General features: G+C 36.4%; 1 protein-coding gene across 3 annotated transcripts in view; it reads right to left on the bottom strand.

Annotated features, from left to right (window-relative positions):
* The window catches only part of ROCK1 (Rho associated coiled-coil containing protein kinase 1), a 124,723-nt gene that overhangs the window by 68,352 nt on the left and 35,529 nt on the right, over window positions 1-20,842 (bottom strand). For 2 of the 3 annotated variants that reach the window (XM_061399800.1, XM_061399801.1), the window contains exon 2: window positions 19,560-19,641. The exons of the other annotated variant lie outside the window; for it this stretch is intronic. In XM_061399800.1, coding sequence (XP_061255784.1) covers window positions 19,560-19,641 — 82 coding nt within the window. The remainder of the gene's footprint in view (window positions 1-19,559; window positions 19,642-20,842) is intronic. 3 annotated transcript variants of the gene reach the window in all.

Genomic DNA, 20,842 nt, shown 5'->3' with positions numbered 1-20,842 from the left:
GCTGGGGGGTGGGGAGGAGTAGAATTTTAAGAGTACTATAATACTCTAGATGAGAAATAAGGAAGTCATGAACCAGATAATGAGTCATGAACCAGATAATGAGATATATGATAGCCTATAGAGTTGAGAAAGATCCCTGGCTCTGGTTATACCAGGTTTAGAGCCATAAACAGGATATTAATTCTGTAGTTTTGGGCCCCCAAAACATGTCTGCTGCAAATTTATGTGGAAATAGAGATTTCGCTGCTTCTTTTAATTTCTGACAGCACAAGTTACAAAGCTACTTGTGATTCAGACAGTATTAGTTGTCAAAATGACTTCATTACATTTCAGTTTTGCAAAGAAGTGCTGTTTTGCCTTGTAATTTTAAGTTAAAGCAAAAACTAATGTCCAAAGTCAGTGTTCAATGGTAATTCAATGACAGTTGGGAGTGGTTCTCTTCATCAAGAAAAATATTCATTTTGGTCAGTTCTTCCTGCTGCTGCTAAGTCGCTTCAGTTGTGTCCAACTCTGTGCAACCCCATAGACAGCAGCCCACCAGGCTCCCCCATCCCTGGGATTCTCCAGGCAAGAACACTGGAGTGGGTTGCCATTTCCTTCTCCAATGCAGGAAAGTGAAAAGTGAAAGTGAAGTTGCTCAGTCGCATCCAACTCTAGCGACCCCATGGACTGCAGCCTACCAGGCTCCTCCGTCTGTGGATTTTCCAGGCAAGAGTACTGGAGTGGGGTGCCACTGCCTTCTCCGTCAGTTCTTACTACCATGTAAAATAACACAGCCTGAGTGGCTTAAACAGACATTGATTTTCTCCTGGTTCTAGAGACTCAAAGGCCAAGATCAGGGGCCAGGGAGTTTGGTTTCTGGTGAGATTTCTTTCTGGCTTGCTGGCATCCAGCATCTCTGTGTGCTCACAGGACATCTTGTGTGTTGTGCAGGTGAGGACACTAACCCTGTCACCAATTCCATTTTATCAGAGTCCCACCTTTATGATCTCATTCAACCTGAACTGCCTCTTGTTTGGCCCTATCTCCAAATACAGTTCTACCAAGGGGCTAGGGATTCGGCAGTGGCATCCCACTCCAGTACTCTTGCCTGGAGGATCCCATGGATGGGGGAGCCTGGCGGGCTGCCATCTATGGGGTCGCACAGAGTCAGACACGACTAAAGCGACTTAGCAGCAGCAGCAGGGATTCAACAGACAGATTTGGGGGGACACAAATCCATAAACAATCACAATGAAATGTTACCACTGCTAAGACATTGATTTGCTGCATGCAAAGATAAATGGAAATATTCAGCTTCAATTACTGTCAAAAATGTACAGAATTGTTAATGCGTAAGTCCATGAGACTGAATGAGGTTTACCACTGATACTGTGGTTCAGTAACACAGGATAGATCCAAATACTTTCCAAAAAGTACTTGCTGATGTACAATACAAACTACAGGCTTTAAACGTCTTGTGTTTTCACAAGATCTGTTAGTTTAACTAAGCCATTTTCTGCACCATACATAATTTTAACTACCATCCCTTGTCACACATCTCAGCAGACCCCACTTCAAGTTGTACTTAGTGGTTCCTCAACTATCTTGCCTGTACTTGTTCTATGCAGACTATACACAGAGGTTAATCCTTTAGTCACTTCAAACTCAGCATTGATCGCTCAAATAAATAAGAGTCAAGGAAAATCACTCAAAATTATCTTGCTTTTAAATTGACTACTGCTGCTGCTCCCAACAGTCTTGATGCTTTGAGCAACTACTGTTCTTGCCAAGAAGCTAATAGTCTTAAGGAAGTTATTCTCTCTATACATATTTGCTCTGCTGCTGCAAACACTCACAATCAGCAAGCAGCTTTCTCTGTGTGGCTAACAAATAAGCCACTTGTAAACTTACATAAGGTCGTAACATCATTTTCTTCCTTCATTTTGTAAAGAAAATTCTGCTGTGATGGGATATTCTCTTTTAAATTTTCTGGGCTTTTTTCCCTGTTACTTTCCTGGGAGTTGGGAACGTTATGGTGAGTGCTGATTCACTCCTGTCAATGCCCACTGCACCCTTTCAGCACAGCCACAGTGTCACTGAGTAGTAACACAACGCTTCACCCTCCAACTTGAAGAAATAATCCACACTTCACTGTGGTGCAAAATAAGAACACTTAAGTTCTCTTTTCCTTTTCTGTTCTGACATGATGGGCATGCACTAACAATGGGGAAAAAATAAAATGCTGAGGTATGGTGATACACATGGAATGCTACTGAGTTCTAACTGCAGCACTGTGATTTAGTGTGCTGAGCAATGGTGTGAAGCAGTAAAGAGGCTGTGTACGATTTCCGTCACAACTACTCAATTTTCCAACTTGTGCTGTAGCAGAAAAGTAATCACAAACAATACAGAAAAGAATAAGCATAGCTATGTCACAATAAAACTTTACTTATGGACACTGAAATCCATATAATTTTCATGTATCATGAAATACTACTAATCTTTTGATGTTCTATAAATTATTTTTAAAAATATAAAAACCATTCATAGCTCATAAGCCATCCCAAAACAGATAGTGCACCAGATTTGGCCTGTGGGCTGTAGCTTACCAACCCTGGCTCCAATGGAAACCCAGCTCCCCAACTCCACCCCCCGACCAGCTCTACAGTGGTGCTCTTTACCCTCCACGTGCTCACCCTCCAGTGGCCCTGGATGCAGACGGAACAGGTGAACCCCACTGCCATCTCTTCACACTCACCCAGTTTTGCTTTTCATGTTTAAAAGGTTATATCTCCCACTACCTCTTACTGTCACTGTAATCTACTCACCCCCAGCTCATCACATCTCACTGCTAGATAATTCTGGTTTCTGGTTTACTAACCTTCTCTCCAGTATTTTCCTAATTCTTCAGGATTTTAATACACCCACAGATGATACTTCTAATAACCTGCCCTCTCAATACCTTTAACTTCTGATCTTGTCCTCCACTTTATCTCAGCTGCTCATTTCCACATACTAGATCTTATCAATACCGGTAATTACAGTCCTCCCTTCATTTCACATCCTACACTCTCTAAGCACTCCCTCAACTTTCCTGCTCACTCCATCCAACAACTCAACCCCAACAATCCCCAGCTCACCAAGATCTCCCAACCCAGTGACTCTATGTGGTTTTTACTGTATCTCACTGCACTGAAAGGTTCTCTTTCTTATCTACCCAGCTTAAATTACACAATCAAGCATTATAATTACTCGCTTGCATACAACTTTAACACCCTGGCTCTTTTCTGCCTCATTATAGTTTGGCAAAACCATAATTTCAGCTAAATCTAACTCTATAGCTAACTCGATGTCAGCACCCATGTAGTTGAATATGTCTGGATAAATACATAAAATCATACTGACAGATCCCACTTTAACTCCATAATCGCAAACATAAAGCATGCCCTTAATTCTGCTTGGCAATCATACATTTTTTAGTATATTCACTATTCCACTCTACTAGAGATAATAATTCACATTTTCTTTTCTCTTTTCAAACCTCCCACTGCTTCTTGTTCATTGCTAATGACTGTGTTGGCTACTACCCTGAAACAATGAAAAGAGAACTGTCATAGATTTACCATTAAATCAATATATTTATATTATATATTCATATTCAACCACCAGCATGTGCCCTCATATATTTAGTCTCTTCACTTTTACTGAGAAAACTGCTCTCTCACCAATCCCTCGACCAGTGATGTCATCCTCACTAGCTCGAGGACACTGCTCCAGCCATTCTCCCCTCTTTCTGCTGTGTCACTAGCTTTCTCCTTCCTAACAGGATCATATCATGCCATTTTCATTCCCATCTTAAACAAACCTCCTGACTCCATTTCTCTCACTAGCTACTGCCCCATTACTCAACCCCACTATGGCAAAATTCCTCAAAATCTGTCTGTACTCCATGTCCAAATCCTTCTAATCGGCTCTAAAATCCTTTTGGGGTAGTCTTTGGCCACTACCTTTCTATCAAAATTGCTGGTCAGGGGGTTCCCTGGTGGTCTAGAAGCTAGGATTCAATGCTTACACTGCCAGGGCCCAGGTTCAATCCCTAGTTGGGGAACTGAGATCCCACAAGCGGTGCAGTATGGTCAAAATTAAAAAAAACAAAAACAAAAACAAAAAAAGCCAGAACAAAACTGCAAGTCACAGGTGACCACTGTGTTGCTAAATTCCCAGTCTTCATCTTGATATATCAGTAGCTTCTGACAGTCTGATGACCCCGGTTATTCTTACTCGACTTCCAGGGTACTACATTCCTACAACAGTACTAAGGGTAATTTTTTCCAACATCAAATTATTTCTTCTCAGCTGCTTTTGCTGGTTCCTCCTCTTCTACCAGATTTCTTAACACTAAATCTTCTCAAGGCTCAGTCTTTCATGATGCATTCTTCTCTGTTTACACTCACTTATTCGGTGGACTTTTAAAAAGCACTGACATGTCAACAACTCCCAGTTTTTTTCCTCCAGTTCAGACCCCTCTCTCTGAAACTTAAGATTTATATATTCAATTGCTTATACAATATATCCACTTAGTTGAACAGACGTATTCTCACTTCAAACCTCTACCTAGGATTTCAATATGTCAGCTGATGGGTCAGTTTTGCTTGGGGCAAAAACCTAGGGGCATTCTTGACTCCTGTTTTATCTTATACTCCACATCCTATCTGGCTGACTCTGCTTTTGAAATATATCTGGAACCTGATAACTTCTCACCCTCTACACTGCTACCATGCTGGACCAAGTCACCATCATGTCTTCTTTGGACTACTGCAATTGCCTCTAAACTGCAATCATTTCTTAACTGATTTCTGGTGTCTATCCCTGTCTCTCAATAGTCTGTTCTTAGGGGCAGTACTGTTACAACACAAGTCAGATCATGTCACTCCTCTGCTCAGAACTCTCTAATGTCTTGCCATCTTACCCAGAGCAAAAGTCAAAAATCTTACGATGGCCTACAAGACTCTACATGACCTACGCTCCCCATTTCCTTCATTCTCTGACATCATCCTACTATTCTCTCCCTTGCTTAACCCTCTCCAGCTGCAATGGCTTCCTTCCTGCTGTCCAAACATGCCAGGTATGCTTCTTATGGCCTTTGCATTGGCTGTTCCTCTGTATGCCATTTTCTATCCTTAAACATCCACATGGCTAACCCTCTCAACTACTTCAACTCTTTTCTCAAATACCACCACTGAGTGAACCCTATCCCAGTAATTGTACTTAAAACTGAAGAATTCTTAGAACTCCCAAGCCCATTTTCCCCAAAGTAAACATTAATCTGTTTCTCATGAACTTTAATACAAGCAAAATTATAAAATTGCTAAGCCCTTATTACTTCCAAGACCAATAAGCAGGAATGTGTGACCAGCAGATCCTTTTAACAATTTGTGATCGTCAACTGTGTTGAGCCAGGTAATGCTGGCAGAAAGTTAAAATTCAGAGAAGTATGAATTCAGAGTGGAGAAGGAAATGGCAACCCACTCCAGTATTGTTGTCTAGAGAATCCTGTGGACAGAGAAGTCTGGTGGGCTTCTGTCCATAGGGTCACACAGAGTCGGACACGACTGAAGTGATTTAGCGTGCATGCATGTATTGGAGAAGGAAATGGCAACCCACTTCAGTATTCTTGCCTGAAGAATCCCAGGGACAGGGGAGCCTGGTGGGCTGCCGTCTATGGGGTAGCACAGAGACACAACTGAAGCGACTTAGCAGCAGCAGCATGAATTCAGAGACGCATGGGTAGCGAGGATGAAATGGGCAAACTGAGTCACAAGAAACGACCGTAAGTTTTGACAGGCCACGAATTAGCTAATCATCTCTAAACACGTCAAAAGATGAGTGCAGAAAGATTGAAAATTTATAGTTTCAGGGTTATGAAAAATTAAATATTTCAATCACATACAGACTCTTTAACTTTCTAGAAAGCAAACAGATGGTTTTTCTTTAGTCTTTTTTTAAAAATCATACTTTATACGCAATAAATGTTACTTCTAGGAATATATATATGTACAATAGAGTATTACAAAACATTTAAATTGTTACTGAATAATAATTACATAGAATGCTGTTCAACATATGATGTAGATTAAACGGCATGTGGTATATGAACTGAATTTTCTAAAAACATAAATACATACTGGTGTATATATATATATACATGTATATATGTGTGTATATATGTGTGTGTGTGTATATATATACACACACACAGAAAAAAGCCAGAAGGGACTATACCAAAATTATAACTGCAGTAGTTTCCAAGTATGGTGGGATTAGAGATTATTTTATTCTTCACATTTTCCATTTACTTCAAGTTTTCTATGATTCTGTTGCTTTCTAATGAGAAGAAGATATATTTTGCCTAGTTTAGGGTCCTCAATTAGAAAGTGAATCATATTTTACGTATCACTATAGACTGTAAGACATCCCTAATTATTTAAAAAATGTTTTAAGAAAATGTCAGAATAAAGTATGGCAATAAAAACTGTGTACAATGCACTATTTGTCCAATATACTGCCACTCATTGCATAAAGAAATCCAGTACGCCTTGCAAACTTCTAAGTAGTCAACCAGTTCTAATAAGCTCTAAAATGATCTAAAACATATCTAGAAAATATGCAATGTAAGACTCAACTCCCTAAATCCTGATTTTGTTTCAATATAACAGTTAATAATAATAATAAATTATTCTATGCCCAAATGTTCAAATAGGATTCAAGCTCCAGGAAGATGGGCCAGTGTGCACACAGGTGTAAACACACGTGAGGAGTAATCTGGTTTGAGAAACAGATCAACAAAAATCAAAACCAAACCCTAAATTCCTCAACATAGCATAAGATGGCTGTTAGATACTGTTCTCCAATCTTTTATTTCTAGATATTCTCCTCAACAATGCTCTCAGTTACTTGCAATTTCCCACACAGAGATGATGCTTCACATCTCCAGTCCTTTGCAGATGTTGATCACCCATCTAAAATGACTAGGCCCACTTTATTTGAGCAACTCACTACCAAGCAAGATCTAATTCTTTATCCATCTCCTCTTCAGCTGGTGTGTGTGTGTCTGGTGTGTGTGTGTTTTGAGCAAGTCACTACCAAGATCTAATTCTTTATCCATCTCCTCCTCAGCCATTCCTGATCTCCTTAATCTGACAGGTTGCCTACTGCACACATGCATGTGTGTCCTCCTTCCCAACTCTTTGCAACTTCACGGCTGTGTGTGTGTGTGTGTTTGTGTGTCTGTCCCCAACACTTTGCAACGCCATGGACTGTTGTGTGGCCCAACAGGCTCCTCTGTCCATGGAATTTGCCAGGCTAACATATCCTACTCCAGGGGATCTTTCTGACCCAGGGATGGAATCTGTGTCTCCTGCATCTCCTGCACTGGCAGGCAGATTCTTTACCATTGCACCCTGCCTTCCTCCTCTGGGACGCTGCTATTTCTCTATTGTTTCATCTGTCAACATGGCCTGGAATTGTTTGTATTTCTTCTGTTAGATTGTTTATTATCATTTCCTGAAGGGTGGAGACCACACTTCATTCATGAATATGTCCTTGATGTATGTATGTGCTCAATAGATACTTACTGAAACATATAATGATATTATTTACAAATGGCCACAATCACTCACTGCTCTTATCTGTTCAGAGAAAACCTATATGTTCAGGCACATACATTTACTCCAAAATAATAAAAGTATATACTCAAAAAATCAATCTTGGGTTTCTCAAAATGTTAAACAGAATTATATGACTTGAGAATTCCACTTTCAGGCATCTACCCAAGAGAAATGAAAACATATGCCCACATAAAAACTTGTGCACATTCACAGCAGCATTTATTCATAATATCCAAAAAGCAGAAAACAATCCCAATGTATGGAGAGATAAAATGTGGCATTATCTATAAATGGGGTATTATTTGGCAATCTGAAAGAATGAAATACATGCTACAACATAGATGAACCCTGAAGAGATCATGCTAAGTCTAAAAATTCTGTCATAAAGGATTACATACGGTATGATTCCAGCTATAGGAAATGTCCATATTGGCAAATCTATACAGGCATTCCCTAGGGTTGGGGAACTTGGAGAGTAATGGTAAGTTACTGCTAATGGGTATGGGGTTTCTTTATGAGATGATAAAATGTTCAAAATGTAACTGAAGTAATGACTGCACAACCTTATAAATGCAGACAAAAACCAATGAACCGTATACTTTAAATGGATCAATCTTCAGTACATAAATTATATCTCAATAAAGTAGTTTTTTAAAAAATCAATCTTGGGTTTGGCAATGATTTTTACAAGCAACACCAAAAGCACAATCCATAGGAGAAAGAAATGATAAACTAGAGCTTGTCAAAATCAAAAACACTTGCTCTGTAAGATAGTATGTAGTCTTCTGAGTCTGGAGATGTAGCTTATTGATCCTCCTCCGCACTGAGTATCTGCTGGACTGGTGATCAGATTCCAAAGAATCAAGTATGGAAAGGAAAAATAGTAACTTTCCAAGGGAGAAGCCTGGCAGACACTATCTTAAAACCAGTGATAAAGATTAATATTATCACTAGTGAATCACGATGATATCATATATACCAAATACAATGTGATAAGAAGCACGTGTCATCTCTGTGGTACTCATCCTCAAAACCCAAAACCCCTGTGGAACCATGAGAAAACATTGGAAAAAACTAAACTGAGGAAAGTTTTGCAAGATACTTTATCAATAATCTTCAAAACTGTCAAGGTCATAAAAATAAACAAGGAAAGCTTGAGAATTCTGACAGACTGGAGACGACTATGGAAAAATGGCAACTAAATACAATGATATATGCTAGACTGGATTCTGGAACCAAAAAAAAAAGATTAGTGCAAAAACTGATATCTAAGTATGCAGTTAATAGTAATATACCAACTTTAATTTCTTAGTTTTGTCAATGTACCACAGCTATAAAAGATGCTAACATTACAGAAAGCTGGATGAAGGGCAGCTTCAGGATACTCTGTACTATTTTTGCAACTTTTCCATGAGTTTATTCCAAGATAAATAATTTATTTTAAAACTAAAGAGAATATTTAACATTTGTATATGAAAATCTGATTTAGTAATATTTTACTTGTAATAACTTCAAACAAGATCATGTAATACCCTAAGTTAGACTGCATACTATATTCAATTTTATGGCTCCACTATAAAAATTCTAACTTTTATACCACTTTCTGGTATAAAACTGAATTTTGGCAATACATATATCAAAATGCTAACTGGATGCAACTTTTGACTCAGAAATTCCTGGAATTCACTCCAAAGAAAGGAAGAGCAAGTATACCAAGCTGTATGTACAAAAATGTTAATTACAGCCTAAAACAGTGAAAAATTGGGAGGAACCTGAGAACCACCTATTATAGAAACAGTTTTTAAAATCATGGCACATTTATTCATCAGACTATGTGTATTCATTTAAAAATGTGTTATCCATACTCACTAGCATAAAAAGACACTCTACAATGTGCTTTTTCACTGAACAAGCTATGGATAGCTGACAGAAATGTCCTCCTGATTTTTATTTGGGCTGTTTTAACTTTTTGCCCAAATGACAATATAATCTATTGATATTCCAAAGTATTTGCAGACCTGATTTTGCCAGATACATTTCTTTAAGTATTAGATTATGCTCCTGAAGATTATTAGTTTTAAAATATCCTGTCTAACTTCTCTCCAGTATACCTCACCAATCCTAGATATTATTATTTTTATCTTTCTTCCTCAGATTGCCAGGGGTTAAGGGCGTTCTTATTTTAACCTACGTTTCTTGAAATATTAATGCATTTGTTCATCTATTAACTGCTCATTGGTCGTTTTAATTTTTTCTCCTTTATACTACATTTTCAATTACTTTGTCCATTTTTACAGTTTCTGTTTTTCTTATGGACTGCAAGGATTTCTTCAAACATTAGGAATGTAATTCTTTTACATATGTTGTCATTTTTTCCAACTTTCTTTATAAAGTTTTGAAATGACAAAATCTGTCAATGTTTGCTTTACAGTTTCTAGCCCTGTTATCTTGCTTTAAAAAAAAATTAAAAAGTCATTCTGTACTAGAAGACTATACACATAATTTCATCTAGTACTTTTTCATCTTTACATTGGTACAAGCTGTAGAGACAATTTCATTTTCCCTGCATATATCATTTAATAAGCAGAAAAGTATCATGATTTTAACAAGTTTAAAAATAAGTATTTTACATTTTGAAGCATGCCTGAGTAATGAAATATTAAGACTTTAAGATGGGAGAAAGAGGAACAAACTTTGTGATGATCATCACTGCCTGTTTACATATATATAAATATCTAATTAAGTGTATAATCCATGAAATGTTGTTTTGGAAAGGAATTTAAGTAGCCACTAAAGAAAAGATAAACTCCATTAAAATACTGTACAGTAGGTTCCTAAATATAATTACTTGGAAAAATAAAAACTTGAGAAAATAAAAATAAAAACATCTTTTTACAATGATGCATGTAATTTACCCTTTAGTGCAGTGATTTAATACAATAACAGAACCTTTTGAAAGGGGATACCTCTTGCATTTCTCTAATAATCAGTGATGTGGAGCACCTTTTCATGTGCTTTTTGGCCCACTGTATGTCTCCTTTGGAGAAATGTCTATTTAGGTCTTCTGTCCAATTTTTGATTGGGTTGTTTGTTGATATTTTTGGAAATTTATCTCTTGTTATTAGCAATGTTTGCAAATATTTTCTCCCAGTCCAGTGGCTGTCCTTTTGCTTTATGGTTTCCTTTGCCATGCAAAAGCTTTTAAGTTTAATTAGGCCCCATTTTATTCATTTTTGTTTTTATTTCCATTAATCTAGGAAGCAAAAAAATCCAAAAAATAAATTATTGCTGTGATTTATGTCAAACAATGTTCTGCCTATGTTTTCCTCTAAGAATTTTATACTATCTGGTCTTACATTTAGGTCTTTAATTCATTTTCAGTTTATTATTTTTATATGGTATTAGAGAATGTTATGCAGTCCCATTTTCCCAGCACCACTTACTGCAGAGATTGTCTTTTCTCCATTGTATATTCTTGCCTCCTTTGTCGCAGACTAATTTACCATAATTGCACAGGTTTATTTCTGGGCTTTCTATGCTGTTCCACTGATCTATGTCTGTTTCATACCAGTACCATACTGTTTTGATTAGTATAACTTTGTAGTACAGTCTGAAGTCAAGGAGCTTGATTCCTCCAGCTCTGTTCTTTCTCAAGCTTGCTTTGGCTATTCAGGGTCTTTTGTGCTTCCATACAAGTTAAAAATATTTTGTATTAGGTCTCTGAAAAATACTACTGATCCATAAACTGCCTTGGGTAGGATGGTCATTTTAACAATATTGATTCTTCCAATACAAGAACACAATATATTTTTCCATTCTGCTTGTGTCATCTTCAATTACTTTCATCAGGTCTTTTGCCTGCAGGTTTATCCCTAAGTATTTTATTCTTTTTGATGCTATGCTATATTGGAGTATTTCCTTAATTTTTCTTATATTTCACTTTTAGTGTATAAATACAACAGATTTCTGCATATTAATTTTGTATCCAGCAACATAATTCATTGATGAATTCTAGTAGTTTTCTGGTAGCATCTTCAGGATTTTCTATGTCTATAGCACGTCATTTGCAAACAGTGACAATTTTACTTTTTTCCAATTTGGATTCCTTTTACCAGTTTTTTTCTCTGACTGCCGTGGCTACGAGTTCCAAAACTATGTTGACCAGAAATGGCCAAGAGTGAGCAGCCTTGTCTTGTTACTCATCTCAGAAGAAATGCATTCAGATTTACACCATTAAGTATGATGTTAAGGTTTGGTAATATATGGCCTTTATTACGTTGAGGTATGTTCCTTCTATGCTCACTTTGAAGAGCTTTTACTACAAGTGGATACTGAATTTTATCAGAAGTTTTCTCTACATCTATTGAGATGATCATGTATTTTACTCTTCAATTTGTTAATGTGGTGTATCACATTGATTGATTTCCAGATACTGCAATATCTTTGCATTCCTGGAATGAGTCCCACTTGATCATGGTATATCATCCTTTTACTTCATTGCTAGAATTGGTTTGCTAGTATTTCACTGAGCGTTATTGCATCTACGTTTGTCCGTGATAGTGGCTATGATTTTCTTTTTCTGTGATATCTTTCTCTGGTTTTGGTATCAGGGTGATGGTGGCCTCACAGAATGAGTTTGGAAATATTCCTTCCTCTGCAAAATTTTGGAATAGTTTTAGAAGGATAGGTATTAACTGGTCTCCAAATGCTTGGCATAATTCACCTGTGAAGCCACCTTGTCCTGGACTTTTGTTTGCTGGGAGTTTTAAAATTACTGATTAAATTTCAGTGCTGGTAACTGGTCTATTTGTATTTTCTATTTCTTCCTGGTTCAGTCTTCACAGATTGTGCCTTTCTAAGAATCTGTCCGTTTCTTCTGGGTTGTCCATTTTACTGGTGTACAGTTGCTCATGAAAAGTGAAAGTGAAAGTCACTCAGTCATGTCCAACTCTTTTGAGACCATACGGACTATCCAGTACATAGAATACTCTAGGCCAGAATACTGGAGTGGGTAGCATTTCCCTTCTCCAGGGGATCTTCCCAACCCAGGGATCGAACCCAGGTCTCCTGCATTACAGGCACATTCTTTACCAGCTGAGCTACAAGGGAAGCCCAAGGATACTGGAGTGGGTAGCCTATCCCTTCTGCAGGGTATCTTCCCGACCCAGGAATTAAACTGGGGTCTCCTACATTGCAAGTGGATTCTTTACCAACTGAGCTATCAGAAAAGCCCACAGTAATCTCTTAAGATGTTTTGTACTTCTGTGGTGTTGGTTTTAACTTCTCCTTTTTCATTTCTGATTGATTTGGGCCCTCTCCCTTTTTTTCTTAATGAGTCTAGCTAAAGGTTTATCAATTTTGTTTATCTTTTCAAAGAATCCACTTTTAGTTTCACAGATCTTTTCTATTGTTTTTTAGTTTCTATTTATTTTTGCTCTGATCTTTGTTTCTTTAATTCTAACTTTGGGTTTTGTTTGTTCTTCTTTCTCTAGTTACTTTAGGCATAAAGTTAGGTTGTTTATTTGAGATTTTTCTTGTTTCCTGAGATAAGCTTGTATAGCTGTAAACTTCCCTTGCTGGGTTTATTTTTTTAATCCAAACAAATTCTCTACCATATTTTTACTTTCAGGTTCATGGGTTTTTTTTCAGACATACAACGATCTCCATTACGTTCTTGTAGACTGATAAGATTTGTTTAGTAAGCATGATTTTCTAAAAGATTCATATAATTATGAATCTTGTACCCCAAAATCTCTGTTAAATTTATAATGGTTTACAAACACAGACAGCCAAAAATTACTGTTTTCAAATCTTCCCCTCCTCGTTTCATTGCATCAGTTCAGTTCAGTTGCTCAGTCGTGTCCAACTCTTTGTGACCCCATGAACTGCAGCACGCCACGCCTCCCTGTCCATCACCAACTCCCAGAGTTCACTCAAACTCACGCCCATTGAGTCGGTGATGCCATCCAGCCATCTCATCCTCTGTTGTCCCCTTCTCCTCCTGCCCCCAATCCCTCCCAGCATCAGAGTCTTTTCCAATGAGTCAACTCTTTGCATGAGGTGGCCAAAGTATTGGAGTTTCAGCTTTAGCATCATTCCTTCCAAAGAACACCCAGAGCTAATCTCCTTCAGAATGGACTGGTTGGATCTCCTTGCAGTCCAAGGGACTCTCAAGAGTCTTCTCCAACACCACAGTTCAAAAGCATCAATTCTTCAGCGCCCAGCTTTCTTCACAGTCCAACTCTCACATCCATACATGACTACTGGAAAACCCATAGCCTTGACTAGACGGACCTTTGCTGGCAAAGTAATGTCTCTGCTTTTCAATATGCTATCTAGGTTGGTCATAACTTTCCTTCCAAGGAGTAAGCGTCTTTTAATTTCATGGCTGCAATCACCACCTGTAGTGATTTTGGAGCCCCAAAAAATACCTCCCCCAAAATATGTTTCTTCAAAAACGTGACTAACTGCCACCAAGATAATTTGATTTTATCCAGATACCTTTCTAACCCCTACTCTAAAAGTTCACCTTAAAATCTTTATCAGTTATGTGAAGCTGATATTTTCTTTGTAGTCATCATTATTCAGATATTATAGTTTAGAGTCCAGAGAAACAAATCTTTATATTTAACTAGGTATTCAGTCAAATGGTCACAGGTTATCTTTTCCCTTTCAGTTCCCATACAGTCTTCAACACAAAAAGATGAAAATACAGCCTATAATATAGTCGGGACTGAAGTTTAAAATATTTCATGCCTCTATAACTAAAAAGCCTCTTGATGAAAGTGAAAGAGGAGAGTGAAGAGTTGGCTTAAAGCTCAACGTTCAGAAAGCAAAGATCATGACATCTGGTCCCAGCACTTCATGGCACATAGATGGGGAAACAGTGGAAACAGTGGCTGACTTTATTTTTTGGGACTCCCAAAATCACTGCAGATGCTAACTGCAGCCATGAAATTAAAAGACGCTTACTCCTTGGAAGGAAAGTTATGTTAGATAACTTTCTAGATAGCATGTTAAAAAGCAGAGATATTACTTTGCCACCAAAGGTCCGTCTAGTCAAGGCTATGGTTTTTCCAGTAGTCATGTATGGATGTGAGAGTTGGACTGTGAAGAAAGCTGGGTGCCGAAGAATTGATGCTTTTGAACTGTGGTGTTGCAGAAGACTCTTGAGAGTCCCTTGGACTGCAAGAAGATCCAACCAGTCCATCCTGAAGGAGATCAGTCCTGGGTGTTCTTTAGAAGGACTGATGTTAAAGCTGGAACTCCAATACTTTGGCCACCTCATGCGAAAAATTGACTCATTGGAAAAGACCCTGATGCTGGGAGGGATTGCGGGCAGGAGGAGAAGGGGACAACAGAGGATGAGATGGCTGGATGGCATCACCGACTCAATGCACATGAGTTTGAGTGAACTCTGGGAGTGGGTGATGGACAGGGAGGCCTGGCGTGCTGTAATTCATGGGATCGCAGAGTCAGACATGACTGAGCAATTGAACTGAACTGAACTGATACCTTAAAGTTGTTATACTTTACTGAGACTTGAGCTTAATTACTAAAGAAAAAGATCTTATTCCATATTCCAGGTATATTCTTAGATCACTACATGAGATACCTGTCAGCAAAAAGTCATTCGAAACAAAACATTTACATTCAGAAAACAATTCTGATGTACCCAATAATGAAAACTATAAAAATCCATATAAATTAATTTCAGCAATATGAAGAATACTATCCTGTGAAAACCTATTACTCTCTGTGAAATATTACATAAATACAACTTCAGGAGTTGAAGGTGAATGTCACATTGTCATGTAAATGGGAGTCACACAGTATGTACCCTTTTGTACCTGCCTTTTTGGGGGCAGGGTTCCTGGTTTTTTTCACTTACCACAGTGCTTCTGAGATTTATCAATGTTGTTGCACTTATCAGTAATTCACTCTTTCTCACTTTTGAATCTTCCATTACATGGTATATCACAATTTATTTATCTATTTACCAGCTGATGTCCATTTCTGTTGCTTCCAGTTTACAGCAATTATAGACAAAGACTCCTTAAACATTCTCATAAGTCTTTGTGTGTATACATACATATTATATTTCTCTTATGTAAACACCCAGCAGTGGGATCCCTGGGTTATGTGATAAATGCATGTATAACTTTATAAGAAAAAGGCCAAACTGGTTTTCAAAGTGGCTCACCATTTTACAAACCAACCAGCAATGTGTCAGAGTTCAGCTGTTCTGCATTTTCATATATAGTTGATACTGTTAGTTTTAAAATTTTAGTTTTTCTAATAGGTGTGTACTGATATTTCACTGTGGTCATAATTTGCAACCTCCTAATGACTAATCACGTTGAGTAACTTTTCATATGTGTGCATTTTTTAGGGGGAGAAACATCTATCCAAACCCTTTGCCCATTTTTAAATTGGGCTGTCTTTTTATTATTGAGTTGTAAGACTTTAGATAGCAATCCTTTATCAAGTACAGTAAGACCCTTACATACAAATGAGTTCCATTCCAAGAGCATGTTCATAAGTCCGATTGGTTTTAAGTCTAGCAAAGTAAGCTCAAGGTACCCAACTAAAACAATCCACTACACAGTACTGCACTGTAAGAGGTTTATAATACTTCTCACACAAATAATGCATAAAAAATAAAGAAAACACTTTAAATCTTACAGTACTGTACCTTAAAAAGTACAGTAGTATCACTTACATTACTGCTGCTTTTACACTTGCTTATAGACAAGCTGAGCTTGAAATAAAGATATTGTACTGGACGTACAGGGTTCTGTACAGTAACTACACAAAAGCACAACCACTTGAAGAGGATGCACGCATGTGACAACGAATGCCAGATATGTGATCTAACCTATACAACTGGACACGTGGAACACATGTTCACATCTTTGAAAGTTCACAATTTGAAGGTCCATATGTAGGGGACAAACTGTATGTGATTTGTTAATATTTTCCCCTATTCTGTAAGTTGTCTTTTCACTTTCTTGACAGTGTAGTTTTGAAGCACAAAAGTTTTAAATTTTGATGATGCCCAATTTATTTATTTCTTTTCTGCCGCTGTACTTTAGGTGTATATATAAGAAACAATGGTGTAATCCAAGGTCATAAAAATTTATGCCTGTATTTTTTCCTAAGAGTTTCACAGTTTTATATTCTGAATTAATTTTGTATGGGGTGTGAAACAGAAGTCCAACTTCACTCTCTCGCATATGGATATCCAGTTTTATGAGCACCATTTGTTGAAAAGATTATTTTCCTCTTTCACTTGTCTTTGCAACTATATTCTCCCAGTCAGTGGTTTACCTGTTCATGTTCTTAGCAATATAATTCTGAAGAGAAAAAGTTTTGAATTTTGATAGCATCTATCTTAAAAAGAAAAAAAATGGTTTGTGCTATTTGTGTCCCATCTAAGAAATTCTTCCCTAACTAAAATCCTATATATTTTCTATGTTTTATTCTAGAAGGGTTTAGCTCTTACATTTAGGTCTATGATCCATTTGAAGTTGATTTTTGCATATACTGTAAAGTAAGGTTTAGGAACTGAAATCCCTTGTCAAGTCTGTTGAAAATCAATTGACTGTACATGTACGGATCTATTTCTGTTCCATTTATCTATATGTTTACTCTTTCATTTCATTACACTGTCCTGATCTTAAAATTCAAAACTGTTAATCCTCCAACTTTGTTCTTACTTTACAAAATTGTTTTGGCTATTCCAGACCCAATATTGCCATATGAACTTTAGAATTAATGGTTACTTTAATACAAAAATGCCTGCTTAGGTTCTGACACCACATGGACTCTGATTGGGGAATTCCTGACATTTTAATACTGAATTATCCAATCCATCAACACTGAGTATCTTTTTTAAGGTCTTCTTTGTCTCAGTATATGAAATCATTTTCAGTATACAGGTCTTACAAACATTTTGTCAAATTTATCCTTAAATTTTTCATGCTTCTGCTTCTACTGTAAGTGGTGCTATATTTGTTAGGTCTATTTAAAATTGCTTATTGCTAAAATATAGAAATAAACTGCTTTTTGTATATCAATCTTCTAGCTTACAACCTCAATGCTAAGTTCTTGTAAGTTTTTCTGTAGAATCTTGAGGATTTTCTGTACTCCAAAAAAAATGCTGTCTGAATAAATTTTAATTCTTCCTTTTTAATCTCTATACTTTTTCCTTTTTACCTTATTTCACTGTCTAAAACTTCCAGGACAACAGTGAATAAAGTAATGAAAAAAGACAGAGTTGCCTCTTCCCAGTTCTTGGAGGAAAGCATGTAGTGATACACAATTAAATACAATCTGAACTATAGGTTTTTTGTGGCCTCTCCTATCAGCATTAGAAATTTTCCTCCAATTCCAAGTTTGCAGAGAGATATCTGCAAACCAAGAATGAATACTGAATTTTTTCAAATGCTTTTCCTGTATTTACTAAGATGATATTATGGATTTTCTTTTTAATATGTTAATATGATAAATTACACAAATTGATTTTTGAACCTTAAACAAACTTCACAATCCTGGTATAAATCCTACTCAGTCAAAATTTTAACCTAACGCTAGATATGAATTGCTAAAACTTTTAATATTATTCTCTGTATTTTTCTTCAATCTAAAAACCAGACTAAACTACACAGGTTAATCAGTTTACATAGTTTAGCTTTTTATCTTCACTTTACTTATTAACATTTCTACTATGGCTCCTGGTGTTCCTATTTACAAAATATAATGTAAAGGCAAACTTAATATTATGAAAGCAGCAATGTTGCATAGTAAAACCAGTAACTGATTTTTTAAAATGTGTTCCAATTCTTGTGATCTTACTTCACCAAATTATACTCTCCCATCACCCCCCTACTCTCTGTACTAACAAGCAATTATCCTTTCACCTCCCATCAAAGAACTGGTCAAGCTTCTCCATCTTTTCAGTTCTTCTGTACTGTTAAGTAAGGAGGTGAAGCATATTAAACAGCACTAAAATTTTCCTGCAATATCAGTAAGATGTGAGAAATTAATAAAACTTGTTTAAAAGTTCACTATTCAGAATCTGGCACTATATTCTAAAACAGAATTAAGGCTGAAAAAATATTTTTATAAAAAAGAGAGAAGCAGAAACCCAAAAGATTGATAAGTAAAATTCTGAGGCAGGATTTCAAAGTGTAGAAATGATAAAAGAAAGTAAATCTAAAGTTAAAAACATCTGACTATTTAGAAAAATAAAACTTTTCTAACAAAACATACATAACCAAAATTGGCAGATACTACAACAACCTCAACCTAACTGTATCAATATGTATAGTTTAGGAATAGATTTTAAAAAATGGAGTGGGGAAGATTTTATGACCAAAATTCTTATTATCAATTATTTAAGATGAAAAATTTGAAACTACTCTATTAAGTTTTCTAATCAAAATTTAAACAAAATATCTAATATCAAAATCTTATAAACATCTTTTTATAAAAGAACATCTGTAAAACTTAAGTATACACCAGGTTTCATGAAGAAAATTCATATCTTACAGGTAGGAGGGCTTTTCATATGTAATCAATTCTTAACCTGCAGGTATTAAAATATAACAGCTAATTCATTTATAAAAGAAAAATAGAGAATAAATAAAACATTATTGAAATTCAATGTGCATGTATGTTTAACATATTTATTTAACCATTTACTTTTTATTCCCTTCTCTGCAAGATATTTTAGATTTTCCTGATAAGCACTCAAACTGACAAAGTTTCTTTCCTATTTCCTTCTCATCTGATGTAGACATTATTGATGAAATAGCCAGAGTAAATAGAAAGAAAAAAAAGGGCTTGAATTATCTAAGTCAATATTTCATTATAGTCTAGCATTAACCTCCACAAAAAATTACTTACATCTGCTTAAAAAGTTGTCAATATTTTTGTTTTTTCTTAAGGCAGGAAAATCCAAATCATATACCAAAGCATCCAATCCATCCTAAACAAATAAACAAACAAACAAAGTTAGTTTTTGGATCACACTATGAACACGTTCCTCTTTCATGAGTATAAAGAAAAAAACTTATGCTTTAACATGTAATCTGCTTATCTGCCTTTCTCTCACACATCCTGCATTCATTTAACACCTTCTACAAGGTTACATGAGTACTGGAAGAAGAGAAAACTCATTTTTATTTCATATAGAGCAGAGGTCCCCAACCCCCAAGCCAGTACCAGTCCACGGCTTGCTAGGAACCCAGCGGCACAGTAGAAGCAAGCAGTTGTCTTCCATAAAATCATTCCCTCATGCCAAAAAGGTTAGACACCACTGATAACAGAGTTTTCACTTTCTAACTCTCTCAGGCAGAGGAGCAGCAAAATCACCACGAACTGGCTACAAGTGACCTCAACTCATGCCCTTTTCTCCATATAAGGGCATGAAATTTTACTTTTCACTTCCCTTTAACTACTGAATTTATTTATTTCTTAGACATTCATAAAAAACAAATGACTTACATTTTGGACCACAAATATTTTATAAGGTAGTATCAAATACTAGTTCCTAAAATGTGAAGTTTAGTGTAAAATAAATTCTGCATTTTGATACATTTTTATGGTGTGTATATAAATATACTGGGTTCTCTTTCTTTGAAAAACTTTTTAGAACAGCCACAAGTAAGGGACAAGCATGGGCTTTTACTTTTAAGAGGGACATTTAAGTATTATCTAAGCAAGAGCAGGACAATGAGAAGGTGTACCAATCAGTGTTGAAGTAGGAATGCTTCTATTTAGATTATATCTCATCATGTGCCAACGGGGAAACAGTCAGACAATCCCAAGTCATCTTCATTGTATTTAACTGGAGAAATTTAGTTGACTACAATAAAGCCCCAAAATAAAAAGCAGCAAAGGAAAACACACTATCTGGAGACCATGAACAGTCATGTTCATAAAAGCCTGAAAGAGAAATAGAAGCCAGGGGAGATATACTTTGTGTTAAGTCAAGGTATGAATAACTCCAGCTATTTTAGAATACTTAAAATATTTCTCTAGGAAACTGCAAAGTCTAGTCAAATTTTTATAGGTTTTAAAATATATCACTGCTTAGGTTGGAAACTGACCATGAGAAGACGACTAAAGAGACCAACTAACCCTACTGCGGGCTTTTTAGAATTCAGGTTTGTACAGATATGAAGAAA

The sequence above is a fragment of the Bos javanicus genome, chromosome 24, assembly GCF_032452875.1.
Source record: "Bos javanicus breed banteng chromosome 24, ARS-OSU_banteng_1.0, whole genome shotgun sequence".
Classification (NCBI taxonomy): domain Eukaryota; kingdom Metazoa; phylum Chordata; class Mammalia; order Artiodactyla; family Bovidae; genus Bos; species Bos javanicus.
Note: the sequence above shows the minus strand (reverse complement) of the source record. Positions and strands in the feature narration are given on the sequence as shown.